Raw genomic sequence first — 15,057 nt, 5'->3', positions numbered from 1 at the left:
TTTGATCGGTAAGTAAGTAAACTTTATAATATGTAACTACTCATAACTGTAATTCAAATATATATTCACGGAAATTAGAAATTATTTTTCATTTTACATAAGTCAGTACTTAATATTTTATAATATGCGTATGAAATTACAATTTATAGCTGTTATCCTGACAATTATTTTATATTAAATTTATTTTAAGTAATTTATTATTAATTATATAATAAATATTTAAATAAATAAAGTTTTGTTGAATGCTTGTCAGTAGTTATTTCAATTTAGAATTCGATTCCCTTGTCATATTAACAATAAGAAGTATTTATTTTTAATCAAATCAATACAGGTATTTGTATTTGAAATATGCCTTTTTTTATCACTTTTATCCATAAATATCTCTTACAAATAGACAAGATTTTCGCATTTTTTGGGTTGAAGTTATTTTTATTCAAATCGATTACAAAAAAATTTTTCCGATTTTTGCAATTTTTAAATCACAAAAACTTCTTTTGGAATATGATAAAAAGTAACTTTGACCCAATAAATAATAAATCAGGTTAATTTAACGATTTTTGAGATAGCATCTACAGCTATGTTCGAAAACCTTTCACTTCTGGGCGATTTTGGAGATATATGGAAAAATACTAACCGGCAATCGAGCTGAAATTATATATGTTTTGGGTAAAATTACTTTAAATAATCCACAGATGCGAGATCTGATTGGTTTTACAATTGAATGACAAGTTTCTGAGCTGACGATGTTGCTCCGGGAAGTCACCTCTTCTAAATGACTAGTCGATATTTCAAAAATTACTTGTTCAATCACCGAAAGATTCAATTTTTGTAAGTTTTGGGTCAAAATCACTATAGAAAATGATATTTATCCAAACCGCAGACAAAAAATTTTCCCAATTTGATTCAATTTCGTTAAAAATTTAAGAAAATCGGCAAACAAAATGTATTTCGGAATTTGATGAAATTTATTTTTAAAAGTAATTTTGACTCAAAAAATATAAAAATCGTATGAATATGTATCATTTAAAATCGTGAGCGAAAAGCTAGGAATTTCGGAGCGTTTTTAGAGATGGAAAATTATTTTAACACTCAAAAGAACTGAATTTAATATTTTTTTTGTTTTATTTATCCTTCATAATTCAAAGACAAGCAAATTTGATTAATTTTACAATTGAACAACAAGACAGTTTTTGTCTGTAGATATGTTGGTTGTATATGATTTTGGCCGAAATCTCAGAAACTGCTTGTCCAATCGTTGAATGAATGTGATTTTTAATTTTTTTGGGTCTAAGTTTTTTTAGTAAATGGTATTTAATCAAATCGGAGACAAAGAAAATTTTCTCGATTTTAATCAATTTTCTTAAGAGATACCCTCTTTGGGAAAATCGACAAAATCACCAAAAAAATTTAGGAATTTGATGAAATCTGGTTCATAGTCTATCTCAAAAAATTCATGCAATTAAATTGCAAATTTCTTATTTTACGATCGAAGAAATTTCTATCGTCCTGTGTATACGTATTTGGGTCTCACCTCGGAAACTACACTTACCTATATCGTACAATCTTACCTAAATCGTACAATCCGATTTTTGTATTTTTTACGATAAAAATACAACGATAAAATTAAATAAGCAACCTAGTTTCAAAACCAATTTTTACAATTTCCCTGCGTTAACAATACACATTATGACCTGCTATGATAAAAAAGATACTTGTATCTCTTACAATTGTGTATCAACGTATGCACCCTTCTGTACTAAAATCCATTCAAAATATAAATGAATCAACTCATTAATTAAAACAAGCGAAAAAGTTCGTTTTCATTTCTATTTAAAAAAGAAAGAAACGACCTTCTGATTTAATAACAAATTCAAAACACCCACATAATATTTTAAGTAACATTATTGACCAAGTGTAATTAACTTAAGCAATTTAGATGATGATGGTCCAGTCGTGCTGGCTATGGACAGACAAACAGACGGACAATTTACCAGCAGATTTTTAAACCGTTGATGTAACAAAGACAGAAGATCGTTTTTAGAGAAAGATTATTTTATAAATGTACACAAAACAAGTTTTTATTGAGTCCAATATTACTTGACTGTTGTATGTATACTTACATCTAAGTGGGGGAATCGAACAGCTGTTTTGAAAAAGAAATACCATAGCAGAAATAATATAACACAATCAGTTTGGGTATTTCAATTTTAAACATAGATCCATAAACAACAATAACAAAAAAAACTCAACAATAAGTGAAAATTATTTTTAGTGTTATTTTGTTTTGAAGTGTTGCAATAGTGTGCCTTTGTGTGATTTTGAATAGTTTTCAAAATGGTGCGAAGTTTATCACAGTGGACAAAAACATTAAGTTTTCCGGCAAGGATTTCCCCGAATAAAACGTCTAAGGAGAGTGTAATTAATGTACATCAGATTACACCACCGAATTCAGGATCACCTACGTCACTTTCACCAGCATGTAGTGATAATAATAAAATTAATTCGTTAATGAATAATAATTGTTCACCAAGTATTTCTGAAGTTAGTCAAGTAAGTTCATTTTATTTTGAGTTGTAACTGTAAAAAATTTAATAAAACCACAAAATTGTGGCTATAAAATTAATTTTATTTTAAGATGAATTTCCTTAAATTTGGTTTGAAAGTTAATAAATAACATTGAAATAATTTGAAAAGTATTTCAAGTGCTATGAAGCATTCATCAGTTTTTTATTCATAATGCATCACCGCAAAATATCTTGAACAGTTAGTTAGAAAATCAGCAATTTTCTTTAAATTTCATTCTAAATTCTTGAATATAACGATTTTTCACATTCCACCAAAAAACGGCAAATTTTGATAATTAATCAATTTATTAAATTAGTGGAACCTGTTGAAGAAATGTTTATTTATTTCTTAAATCCGTCAAATTACCAAATCAGGAACTAACAAATAATGTGTCTTTCCTGCACCCCCATTAAATTTCGAATTTGTATTTTGCATTGTATGTTCGAATTCCGTTACTTCAGGTAAATGCTACCTCAATATTGGAATGTAAATATGGTACTTAGATGAAAAATGAGTCTTAAAATTAGTTTGCAATGTTACTAACAATTTAGTTAATAAAACCGTCTTGACAAAATCGAAATTAAGGAATAACATTTGTTCTCGAAAAAACGGTTGACATTGTTTATGTTTATGTAAAATAAAAAATAATTTGTAAATCAAGATCAGAAATTAAATTAATTTTGTCTAATTAACTAATTTCGAAACTTACTGAAAAATTAATTACGAAAATTATCCAAATACATTTTGACGGTTTTTTAAGGGAGTGTACAAAACCGGACCAAAAAAAAAAACGGGAATTTTTTTTGCAAACAAATTTTTGATTGTTATCAATAAAGAAATCAGTAATCCATAAAGCTGTTTTGGCAGACCGGTTTCTTTTATTCAAGGGTGTGTTTATTTTAGAAACAGTTGGTGGTTTATATTAATTGTTTACAGATAATAAACCGCACCTGGTTTGACCTCGTACAATTTTTTTTCTTCAATTAGACAAATTCAATACAACCTGAATAAAAATAAATTTTTTAGCATCATCAACAAACACTCAAAATACCCGAATATAAAAACCAATAATAATTGATGTATTCAAGTAAGAGTTCAAGGTTGGTCAAAAAATTCAATTTATTTTTTTTTATACAAAATGTTCCAGAAAACTGGTCATATTGTTGAAAGAGAACTTTTTGTTCAATACTAGATTGAACATTTTTGTCTATTTCTCCTTCTATTTTTAACATACTTCATTACTAAAATTGATTAGTGCCCTAATAGCAAATATTCTGTTATTAATTAAAATTATTAAATTTCTGGCAAACAGCAGACAAACACTATAAATTAGAAATTTATGCTTTATAATAACCCAAATATTTTTTGCCTGGAACATTTTTTTGTGAACCTGGAACACTTTTTGCACGCTTCTTCATCCAATTTGAACAAAAACGATCTTTTTAAAAAAGCAAACCACTTTCATTGGAAAATTGTTTGCAAAATTTTGAAAAAGTGCCTTGATTCCGCAGAAACAATTACCCGAAATAACAATTTTGATAGTAAAAAACAATTATGGATAAAGCTTTTCTGCCTGTTTTTTGCTTAAACTGTACGATTTGTAAAAAAATGTTTCGAACAAAAAATATTACTTTTTTAATCAATAAGAATTATCTAATTTGAAATTGTCATCGATCTATTACCAGTTATGGAATAGACTGAGCTTTTTATTGAGGCTGAAAACCTAGCCAAGTTTGATGTCTGCCGTTAGTTGTGCGCCTCTTCACTCAACATTTTTTTGAGTTTCAAGCATATGTCAACTTCAAAAATTCGTCAAGAACTAGTACTTCCAAAATTTCAGATTTAAACGGCCCCCATTTTTTAAAAGATTATGTGGTCTACTTTGATACTAAATCCAAATTTATTACAATACAAAAACCATTTTCCGACTTAATTTCATATTTTAAAATTGATCATTCCTTAAACACGCTGTACCTATATAATTTTTTAAGTTGAATTGAATGAATATAATGTAGCTATTAGATACTCATTTCCTCTGTTGGTGTGATTTTTTTTTACATTATAGAAAAGAATAACAATTTAAAAAGAATATTTTTAATTTTAGTTTTTTTTTTTTTACTATATCGTGTAATATGACCTAGACATTTTCAGAAATAATTAAAACATTTTTTTGTTGGTAATTATTCTGTGTATATCATTTTAAATTGTTTCATTTATTTTACTCTAAAAATGATACACATACCAAAATATTTCTGTGTGGTATTGCTAGATCGGAAGCTCATAACAAAGCCAAATTTTTATTCTTATTTTCTTTTGCCTTTTAGAAAATTGATAAAATTGTATTTGGTTTGAGTAGTGGTTTTATGGAGATTGAATGGTTTGATTTTCAAGTTTTTCCACGGTTGTTGTAAACAGAAAGCCTGTGTTTCGATTTTTATTACAATTTCTCAGCCGTTACTATACTTAACTTCTTTTAAAGTTAATGACTATTCAAACGGTAGACAAAAAAATTTCCGTTTTCGAAAATTCAAAAGTTAGCTTTATCAATTTTTCTAACAGCAGACAAAGATCATCACAAAAATTCTACTTCATTGTGAGCTTACGGTCTATCTGTACGTACTTGTGTGTGGTTCTCTGTGTTTATTTATACAAACAAATGATATTAATTAGTTGAAATGAAATTGACGACATTCTTGAAATATTTTTGGATTATAGTTTTTGAGATAACACATTTTGAATTTGTTGTAGAGTTTAATGAGTTCATTTGTCTTATTAACTTTAAGTGCATTTTAATTTTACTCTGTGTATGAAATCATAAAATATGTCTACTAATAATTTAAAAAAAATAAATTTAAAACTGACTTACCTTATTGTTTAAAAACTCTGCATATACTGAGTTGTATATCAATGAAGCTACCAAACCAAATTAATTAGCTTTTTCACAAGGCTCATCTTGCCGTTTGTACTATCATATTTTTAGGCATATTTAGGATTAGAAACGTTTTCCCTCTTTGTTAGAACGATAAAAAATATATAAAATTGTGCAGATTGATGCTTTTCTCGGCTTAAAAGTTTTACTTTTCGCAACAACACTCATTGGCATCCACTATCGATACAATCTGAAATTGAAAATAAACAATTGAGCTAATTGTTTAATTACCCTGTATGCACTATTTTTCATAAATTAGATATGTTAAAAAACCAAAAAATTTATTATGGCCTTCCGGCCGCCATTTTCCAAACAATTTTCCATAAGGCTCACTAGAAAATGGACAACAAAGTTTTACCCTAATTTGCTCTCTAAAATAATCATGTTTACGAAAACTTGTTTCAAACAAAAGTTGTTGATTTTTATATTTAGCCAAAATAAGCTATTTGACCGCAAAGGATTGAAAACAGGAAGTTATAATTATATTATTATTATCACAATCTTGTTATCAGTAATACTTAACCTCATTAGAAAGTTTTTTTTTTTTTTTTTTTTTTTTTTTAAATCGGGGTTCTTTTGTAGTAAAATCCTATTTATTTATAAATTGCAATAAAACTATCGTATTGGTAATGCATTTCAATAATGAGTAAGATGGTGATTCATTACTTAAAAGATTTTAATTATTTTGATTCATTTATTTATTTCTAATGTAAAATAAAATTTTTCAAAGAAGAATTTTTAAGAATTTTGTCTTTTATATTTATGAATGAAATATTGTTATGAATCACTTTATCATATAATTCATTTCATATATTGGAATTTTGTTATTAAATGTTTGTTTAAAAACAAAGAAATTGATTTGCTTAAGTAGTACGAGCACCAAGGAGAGTTTAAACTTGTGGTTAAAATTATTTGTACCTTATTCTCAACTTTGATGATGAATTTTGTTATAACTTCATGAATGTAGACGAAAAAAATTTAAATATTTAAACAAAATTTTCAATTTTCGATATTTCGAAAATTACACCAGATATCGAAAAATTTTATCCTTACTTTTCGTGTTATATTGTCAAGTTAAATCATAATTTACCATCAAAATTGAAAAGATATATTTTTTAAATCTGTTGTCCCCACTACAGAGCTCATAAAACCTTAATTAGTCGGACAAAACGGTTTTTTTTTTTTTCAATAATTTTTTTAAGATTTTAACTTTAATAATTGTTTTTTCAATTTTCCCCAAATAGTTTTGGGGAAATCTATGAAAACATATCATCCATCTACTGTTTTCCCATAAGAAGACCAATGTTAAATATGTCTACTTTTGAAGTAATTTATTAATTAAAATAATGGGGCAAACTTCTACCTCCTAAATTTTCAGAATTGATTTAGACTTAGTTCAATTTCGTATAAAAAAATCAAGCCTTATCCAAAATTGCCCTGGCGCTCTTACATCCTTAAATATAATACTAAAAAACATGTGGTTATTTTAAAAATATTTAGCAATTAATTTTTGTAATATTCACGGTAATTATTGTTCTAAATATTCATAAACTCTTGCGCATGGATGTTGTATTATTATGTATTTTATCTCAAAAACTATATAAATTCCTATCAAATTACGAAATTTTATTCTATAAAACCATTTTTTTAAATGTTACGCCGTCTCGATGACACATTATTTTTTTAGAAACATATAATTAGTAGACATAATATATGTAATTAAACTGTAACAATTTGATGAAATATATGTAATTTGTCATAATATTACTCATTTTAATTAATAAAGTTAATGAACTGTGTCGTTACTAGATGTACTTTCATTAATCATAAATCACACATATGGTTTTTTAATTTCAAGGTCTCTTAACCAAAACCATCATGTAATGGTGTAACCCTTTTTGTTAGGTTCAATTACTTGGAATTGAGGATAGGGACCAAATTTTAATAGAATTGATCTTTTTTTTTAAATTGAGAGAACATCTGTTAATTGGTTATGGGAAATCGATCTTTTGAAATGAATTTTTGACAACCACTTTCTTTTTGTTTTCAAATAAATCAAAATTGTTTAAGTCTTGGGAACTGATAAAAATATTAGCATGTTTATTTGATTAAAAACAAGTGAAAATGAACAATTGACTGAGTTAATTGTTAAAATACCATGTATAGACAGTGTTGATTACTCTGTCACATTACACATACATACATGTCACACATATATAACTGATATTGTCATATAATACATACTATACAATTTGAGCTCTCACGGATAAACAGTGATGTTTACGAAAAAATGTTTCATACAAAAGTTGTTTATTTTTTTATAAGGGACATTTTTAGATTTAAACTTTTGTTCTATCTCTAACGGTTTACAAGATCGGTTCTACGGACCCAAGACCCAATTGACATATGTTGCTCATTTACGAACTTGACCTCATTTTTACGTCTTAAGCTATAAAAATTTCAGCTTGATATCTCTTTTCGTTTTTGAGTAATCGTGACAGACGGACAGACAGACGACAGACAACCGGAAAAGGACTAATTATGTGATTTTATGAACACCTATACCAAAATTTGGTTCATAGTATCAATATTCTTAAGCGTTACAAACTTGGGACTGAACTTAGTATACCTTGGTATATTTCATATACATAGTACACAAATCAAAACTTCCATTGAAATCACAAGTTATAAATTCCAAAGATTCTTGTAAAAAACGGAAACAATATCTCACCACAACATAGGATATGACGTCAGAAACCAATATATAACGATCAAAATTCTTGATTAATCAAATAAATTTGTTCCATTAAATTAAACTACTTAAAACGTTCAATTTCGTACTTATTAACTGCCTGTTCCAAAATATAAGTCGTCATGCTACTCATCACCAGCATGATGGATTGTATTTAGGAACAGACCTTAAATTAATTCAATAGGGAGATAGACAATATTGAAAAGTTTATGACATTCCACACGTAGACATGTTTTTGAACTCAAGTATGAAGCCATATTTTAGTTATATATTTTTTTATCGTATAAACGTTAAGTACTTATCACTATTTACTTAATATAACTCAATCAATAAAAATACCTCAATATGTCAATTCGTCAATATACGTTTAAAACATTTCTAATGAAAATTGATATGTTTAACACCAATTTATATTTAAATTAGATTAAGATGAAGGTTTTTTTTAAAAATATGATATTCAAGTTATGTAATATTGTACTAAATTGTGTTATTAAATTTAAACGTCTCGTTGTTTGAATAGCTAAAAAATTTATTAATTTTTTTGGCACCCAAAAAGTCTAAATCACTTTCGAAAATTTTAGGAGGTGTCGCTCGAAATTAAGGCAGATATGGAAAATTTTATTCTTATTTTTCGTCTACATTCATGAAATTATAATAAACTTTAACATCAAAGTTGAAAATAAGGTACAAATAATTTCAGCCACAAGTCTAAACTTGCTCTGGCGCTCGTACTACCTTAACATTTAATTTTTTTAGTTTAATTATTAAGTGTATTAAGTGTGAATTCATTTTAGGATTTCACATTTTATGTCTGCCCATTCGCTTGCCTATATTTCATAGCTATTTTTCTTAGAACCTATTCGAAAAATTATTAGTTGGCTGCCAGGCCAATACTTTTTGTGTTCTTCACACATAGAAAATAATTTTTTTTTTGTGTATATTATACTTCGATGCTTCTCTTTATAGAACTCATTTTTAAAACTGATATATGAAAAGCACTGGTGGAAATAATTCTAATTCAATATTGTTACTATGTGGCTTAAATTAAAGTAACAACACTTGGAAACAAAAGTGCAATAAAACGTTAATCTTTAACATATGTAGGCATGATGTAAATAAAACCTATTTATCGCCTAACAACCGACATGCATTTTATATCTGTAATTATAAGACGATTATTATAAGAAAACTAAAATATACACTAATAAAAAAGTAAACTAAATTAAATAAACTTAAGTTTATTATTATTGTTTACATTTGAAAAAATAAACCAAAAGTAAATAATATAAAATTATTATTAATAAATTTATTATGCATATTATTATAGACGATAAATAAAAATATCAGTTATACAGAGGGACAATCACTTGTGCTAGGTAAAGTGCATATCGAAACACCTAGAAATTTAGGAACCAGTAGGAATTTGTCCGTTAGTGTGCGGCAGAGCTGACTGAAATGTTAACTATGTTTGTATTCGCACCGTGCATGAGTTTTCTTTCAGGCGTTTCCATGGTAACTTTACATTATCACTACTCCATGGATACACTACTTTATAAATATAATTTTACAAGTCTATGGTTTATGCATATAGTTTAAATTGAAAATTTAATACGGTTTTCTATCACATTTAAATAAGTAATTTAATTAAATTAAATTATGTTAACTTATATTTAAAAAAATATTATTTATTGAATTTCGAATTTATTTTCATAATTTCTAATCTTAAAATTTAATTAATTGTAATTTTTTAATAATGTTGATATATATTAAATGAACAGCATGATTTATTGCAAATATAAGAAACCAGCGCTGCGATTGATTCAGTTGTACCATTCACATACTACAGCCAACGAATACAGCATAGTTTTTCACAGTGAGGTGACTGACAATTTTTGTTATTACTGACAGAAGTGATACAACCTTATATAACGCTAGACAAAATACAACTGTGGTGACTGATTAATAACCTATGACAGTTATAATATTTTTTTTATACAATAAGCCAGACTGACGACATGGCGAGATGCGTTTGCAAACCGATCAATGTGTGTTACCAGCCAATTGTCATTTTTCTAGTGTTATACTTTACACAGGCAAAAAAAACAAACAAAATATTCTTTATATCTTCTCAAATTTTAAAAATTGAAGCTTGGATAACCACTTTTCATTTTTTAAGATCAAATCACTTTTAAACTTCATTTAAATAAAAGCACCCTGTACTACTATTAAAGATTCGAACGGATATCAAACAACGCTGCTACGCAACAAAATCGTTGTTACTTTGCTGGTTGTTATAATAAAATAATCATATATTTATTTTTATTATGATTACAACTTAATGTTATTGCAACTGAACTTACTCTAGACATAGTTCGTATTCGTATTCGTACAGAGACGACATCATAGCAATATTATTATTTATTATTTACAACACAGAGTTAGTGATTTTGAATTAATGATATCCGGTTGACTAGCTTTGATAATCGTTTTATTATTATTATTATTATTTAAACATTGTCAGCACAAATAAACTAGTTGTATTAAAAAGTTAAAACATACGTTGGTCCATCAATCCATGTAGTTTTAAAATTGACACACCACGTGACCACACACCAATGATATAGTTAATTGAATTTGTGTATATTGCAAATTTAAAATTACATATACAATGAACTTAACTATAAACTTAAATATTAATGTTTGTTTAATTTGTTTACGTACAAATTTGTGTTTAGGGCTCCGTAGACGATTTAAAAGCTAGATCTCATGTTTAAGCGGTAAAAATTTTTTTTTTAACGCAACTAATAGATTTACTGCTTTTTTTTGAATCCACCCATCTTTATGGTTCTCTTCATATACGATTTCGTTTATATCTCGATAACTTCACGTTCAATCGTAAAAGGTATACGAGTGAGTTATGTATTTTTTTGGATTAAATTAAAGTTATAATACAGTCTTAACAAATTCCTATACAAACAAAGAACAAGAGGTGTTGTGGGTACCCGGTAGGAACTGTGGTTCTTTCGGCATCCATTATATATTATTGAATAACTAGTTCAATGAAGAAAGGGTAATAAAATTGTATTAAATAATTGTTTTTCAAGTTTTCGTTTATCAAGTAATTAAAATAGACATTTTCTCATTAGTTATCATTAAAAAAATAAATAAAATTTCAATTTTCAATCAAAAATATAAAAAAATCAACAATCAGAAGTTATCAAAGATCAAAATCAATTAATTTTAGAGCTTTAATTATTATTACATAGGTGTCATTTTTTTGTTACCATAAAGATAATATATATTTGTTACACAGAAAATTGTTACGATTTTCTTAGTCTAGCCTATTAGCCTGGATACAAATCAGAAACGTGCGATAAGGAACATAGTTTTTTCGATTTTTCCAAGGGGTACCTATTAACAAAAATCACAAAAGAAAAACTTTTTATAAATCTGATTGTCATAAAACTCGCTATATGGGGTAATTTTGACCCAAAACAATCGAAAATTATGTTTATTTGATGATTCAATCGATAATTTCATACAAAAAGCGATTTCTCGAATCGATTTCAGACTATTTTTTCAAAAATTTGTGTTTCTGTTTTGCCACCTTTTCCGCTGATAATTTCACATATCAACTCCTCAAGTATTTTCAGAGGCTGAGTGCACCTCTTTCATGCACATATCATGCACTACCCCAGCCCACCACAACTATTAAATTAAATTATTTTTGTTGTGACTGCGGGAATCAAACCCGCTACCCTTAGCATACCGCCAACAGAATTGGTTACGCCCTAACTAACTGAGGTATCTGAAGTAAAAACGAAATAGTTAAGAATCTATTTACAATCTTACGATATATTATGTAATAAAGAAATTTAAATTTTCATTTACTTTAAAATGAAAGTTAAATTAGACTTGTGTATTGTGTAATCCTAAAACTATACGGTACCTAATTTACAAAACATAAGTCATTTAAAAAAAAAGTAAAACTATATGTTCTAAGAAAAGTAATTATTTTCATTGTAGATAAGCAATTAATAATTACCCACTTAACATATATAAAATAAAAATTCAATAATAACAACACATGTTTAGTAATTACGAAATAAATATTTACTTAAGATTTAAAAATACACCTAATTAGAATATATTTTAATGCGCATGTTGTTTCTTACACACTCTGTATTCTGTAGGGTAAGGTACCAAAATATACATTGATTCCGCAAAGCAAGTGTCCCATTTTATTGAGACTACCTCAATAGATATTATTCCTGAACTTACTAAGTGTAATAACATTTACTTAATAGTTTAAATATGTTATGCACCGGAAGTTCAATTTTAGTCAATGAAAGATAAAAATTCTCCCCTCAAGATAAATGTTCAAAACGTGATTGTTATTTGATACTTGCATTTTTTAAATATTTTTGTTTTGTTTGCAAAATTATGTATATAAGTCGTCGGATATTAAACGCCCATCATATTTCCCGGCCTTTCTAAGAGACCGACAAATGTGAACCTTATATCCGATTATAAGTTTTTAAGATTCATTTCAGCAGACATTGAATAAATAGATGGGTATTGAGAAACCATAGTAGTTTACAACAATATTGTTCAAATGTAAGAATGAGCTTGTTTAAGGCTGTTTATCTGCCTTGGTTTTCGTAATATCAAAAGCTAAATAATTACTAGCGTTTAAGACTTTTAAATAGTTTTTTTAATTTCCACCGACTAGTTTTGGAGCAATCTATGAAAACATATAATCCATCTACCGTTTTCCTACAAGCCAATGTTAAATTTGCCTCCTTTTGAAGTCATTTATTTATTTAAATAATCGGGCAACTCCCCCTAAAATTTTCAGAATTGATTTAGACTTAGTCCAACTTCATATTTAAAAAAAATTAAGTCTTTTATCCAAAATTGCCCTGGCGCTCGTACATCCTCAAGAAATTTTGTCAAAAATCGTGAGGATTAAATAAGTAATTTCCCAATTTAAAAAGTATATGTTTTGCAATAATTACATTAGTTTTGGGTCCATGCCTTGATTAATCGTCCATTCACGCAAAATGTGTATATTTATTTTGCAATCTTAAACTAAACATTTATACAATCATGAAAAAAAAAATTCATCATAATAATGGAAAGAATTTTGAAATTTTTTATGAAATATGTTTTAATTATTTATATTATATCTATATACACACAAAAAATTAATTAGTAATTAAATTAAAAAATTATGACCATATGTTATATTTACATTATGTTTATTTATTTTTTTTATAAATTATTATGTAATTTATAGATGAATTTTTTCAAATATTTTAAGAATTATTATAATTTCATAAGTACGGAAAGATTAAAAAAGTGTCTGTAGCTTATCAAAGCTGTGTTAATCCTTCAAGCTATTTTTTAACCCCCAAACTAAAAAAAAGGGTGTTATAAGCTTGACCGCTGTGTCTGTCTGTCTGCCTGTGGCATTGAAGCGCCTAAACGGATGAACCGATTTTGTTTTTTTTTTATATCGTTTGAAAGGTAATTTAATGGAGAGTGTTCTATGCTATGTTAGTGCGAGTTTAGGCTTCCGTACCCAAAAAAATTGTCGGGGTTTTTTTAACTTTTGTTAATTTCACTTGTATTTTCTCACTTACTTGAAATTATTAAATTCTTTAGAAATCAGTTTCATGCGAACTGGTGGGCAATTTTATAAAAAAAAAAAAAATTATTATTATTATTTATATTTATTTAAATTAGAATAGTCACCGGAAAAACAATTTTCTGGAAATATCTGAATGAAAACGATCGTCAACGAATTCTTTTTAAATTTTCTTTCAAATAAATAGTTTTAAATAGTTAAACATAAAATTATATAGCAGATTTTCTCATTAGTTTCTTTAGTTTCTTTATGTTTTATAGCTTCAATCATTTAAAATCACTCCGTTATAAAAAAATTAAAATAATTAATTTATGATTACAAGTATTAAAATATAAAATATGTTTTATATCATATTCACTGACTTTGAGTGATTTGAAATAAAGGAAGTACAGAATCTGTTATTTAATAATTCATATAATTACAAAAAAAAATTATACATATTTCGAAATTTTCCATTAATATGAAATACTCCTTGATTTTTCACGAAACGTCTGCGAAAAATTATTCTTTAAAATCATGATATTATAATAAAAATTATTTATACTATTTCCATGTTTCATCCTCTATAAATAATGAAAATTTATGTGTTTGTATTTTGGCACTATTTACACAAACAAAATTATTGTACGAATAATTCTTACATCAAAAGTTTTGAAAATTGTATAATATCATCTTCAGAGGAAATGGCACACCTAATTTATGAATGTACCGTAACACATCCCCTCTACTTCCGTAATCAATAGATTTATGCTTAAATTATTTATGTTCTATTTTTTTAATAAAATTTATTAGTCACCACCTTTAATAAATAATAATAATAATAATAATAAATTGACATTATTAAAATGATAGAAGAGACCTTCAACAGACAAGATTACTTCAATTATCTTATGATACAATCTATAATTCACTGTACCCATTATATTATAGATTAGAACATACACTCTTAGAGTAAAGTACCTCTGATGAAATAATAATTCATATATTCATAAATATTTAAATAAAAAATTATATAACCGGAAAATTATTATATAAAAACAATGGAACATGATCGTAATAAGTAGGTAGGGGGCACGGCACATCGACCAACCGCACCGAGGTACATTTATATAACTATACAACACGGATAAAGTATTAAAAAAATAAATAATATTTTAAAAA

The 15,057-nt window shown here is 26.7% G+C and overlaps 1 protein-coding gene across 3 annotated transcripts in view; it reads left to right on the top strand.

The window, feature by feature from the left end:
* Nucleotides 1-15,057, top strand: part of LOC123295434 (TNF receptor-associated factor 4) — a 149,850-nt gene that overhangs the window by 110,738 nt on the left and 24,055 nt on the right. Inside the window, exon 1 of one of the 3 annotated variants that reach the window (XM_044876780.1) lies at nt 2,206-2,550. The exons of the other annotated variants lie outside the window; for them this stretch is intronic. Coding sequence (XP_044732715.1) covers nt 2,335-2,550 — 216 coding nt within the window. The 5' untranslated portion in view covers nt 2,206-2,334. Of the gene's footprint in view, nt 1-2,205; nt 2,551-15,057 lie in introns of those variants that run through there. 3 annotated transcript variants of the gene reach the window in all.

This window comes from Chrysoperla carnea, chromosome 3 (genome assembly GCF_905475395.1).
Source record: "Chrysoperla carnea chromosome 3, inChrCarn1.1, whole genome shotgun sequence".
NCBI classification, from domain to species: Eukaryota; Metazoa; Arthropoda; class Insecta; order Neuroptera; family Chrysopidae; genus Chrysoperla; species Chrysoperla carnea.
This window is presented reverse-complemented; position numbering and strand designations above follow the sequence as displayed.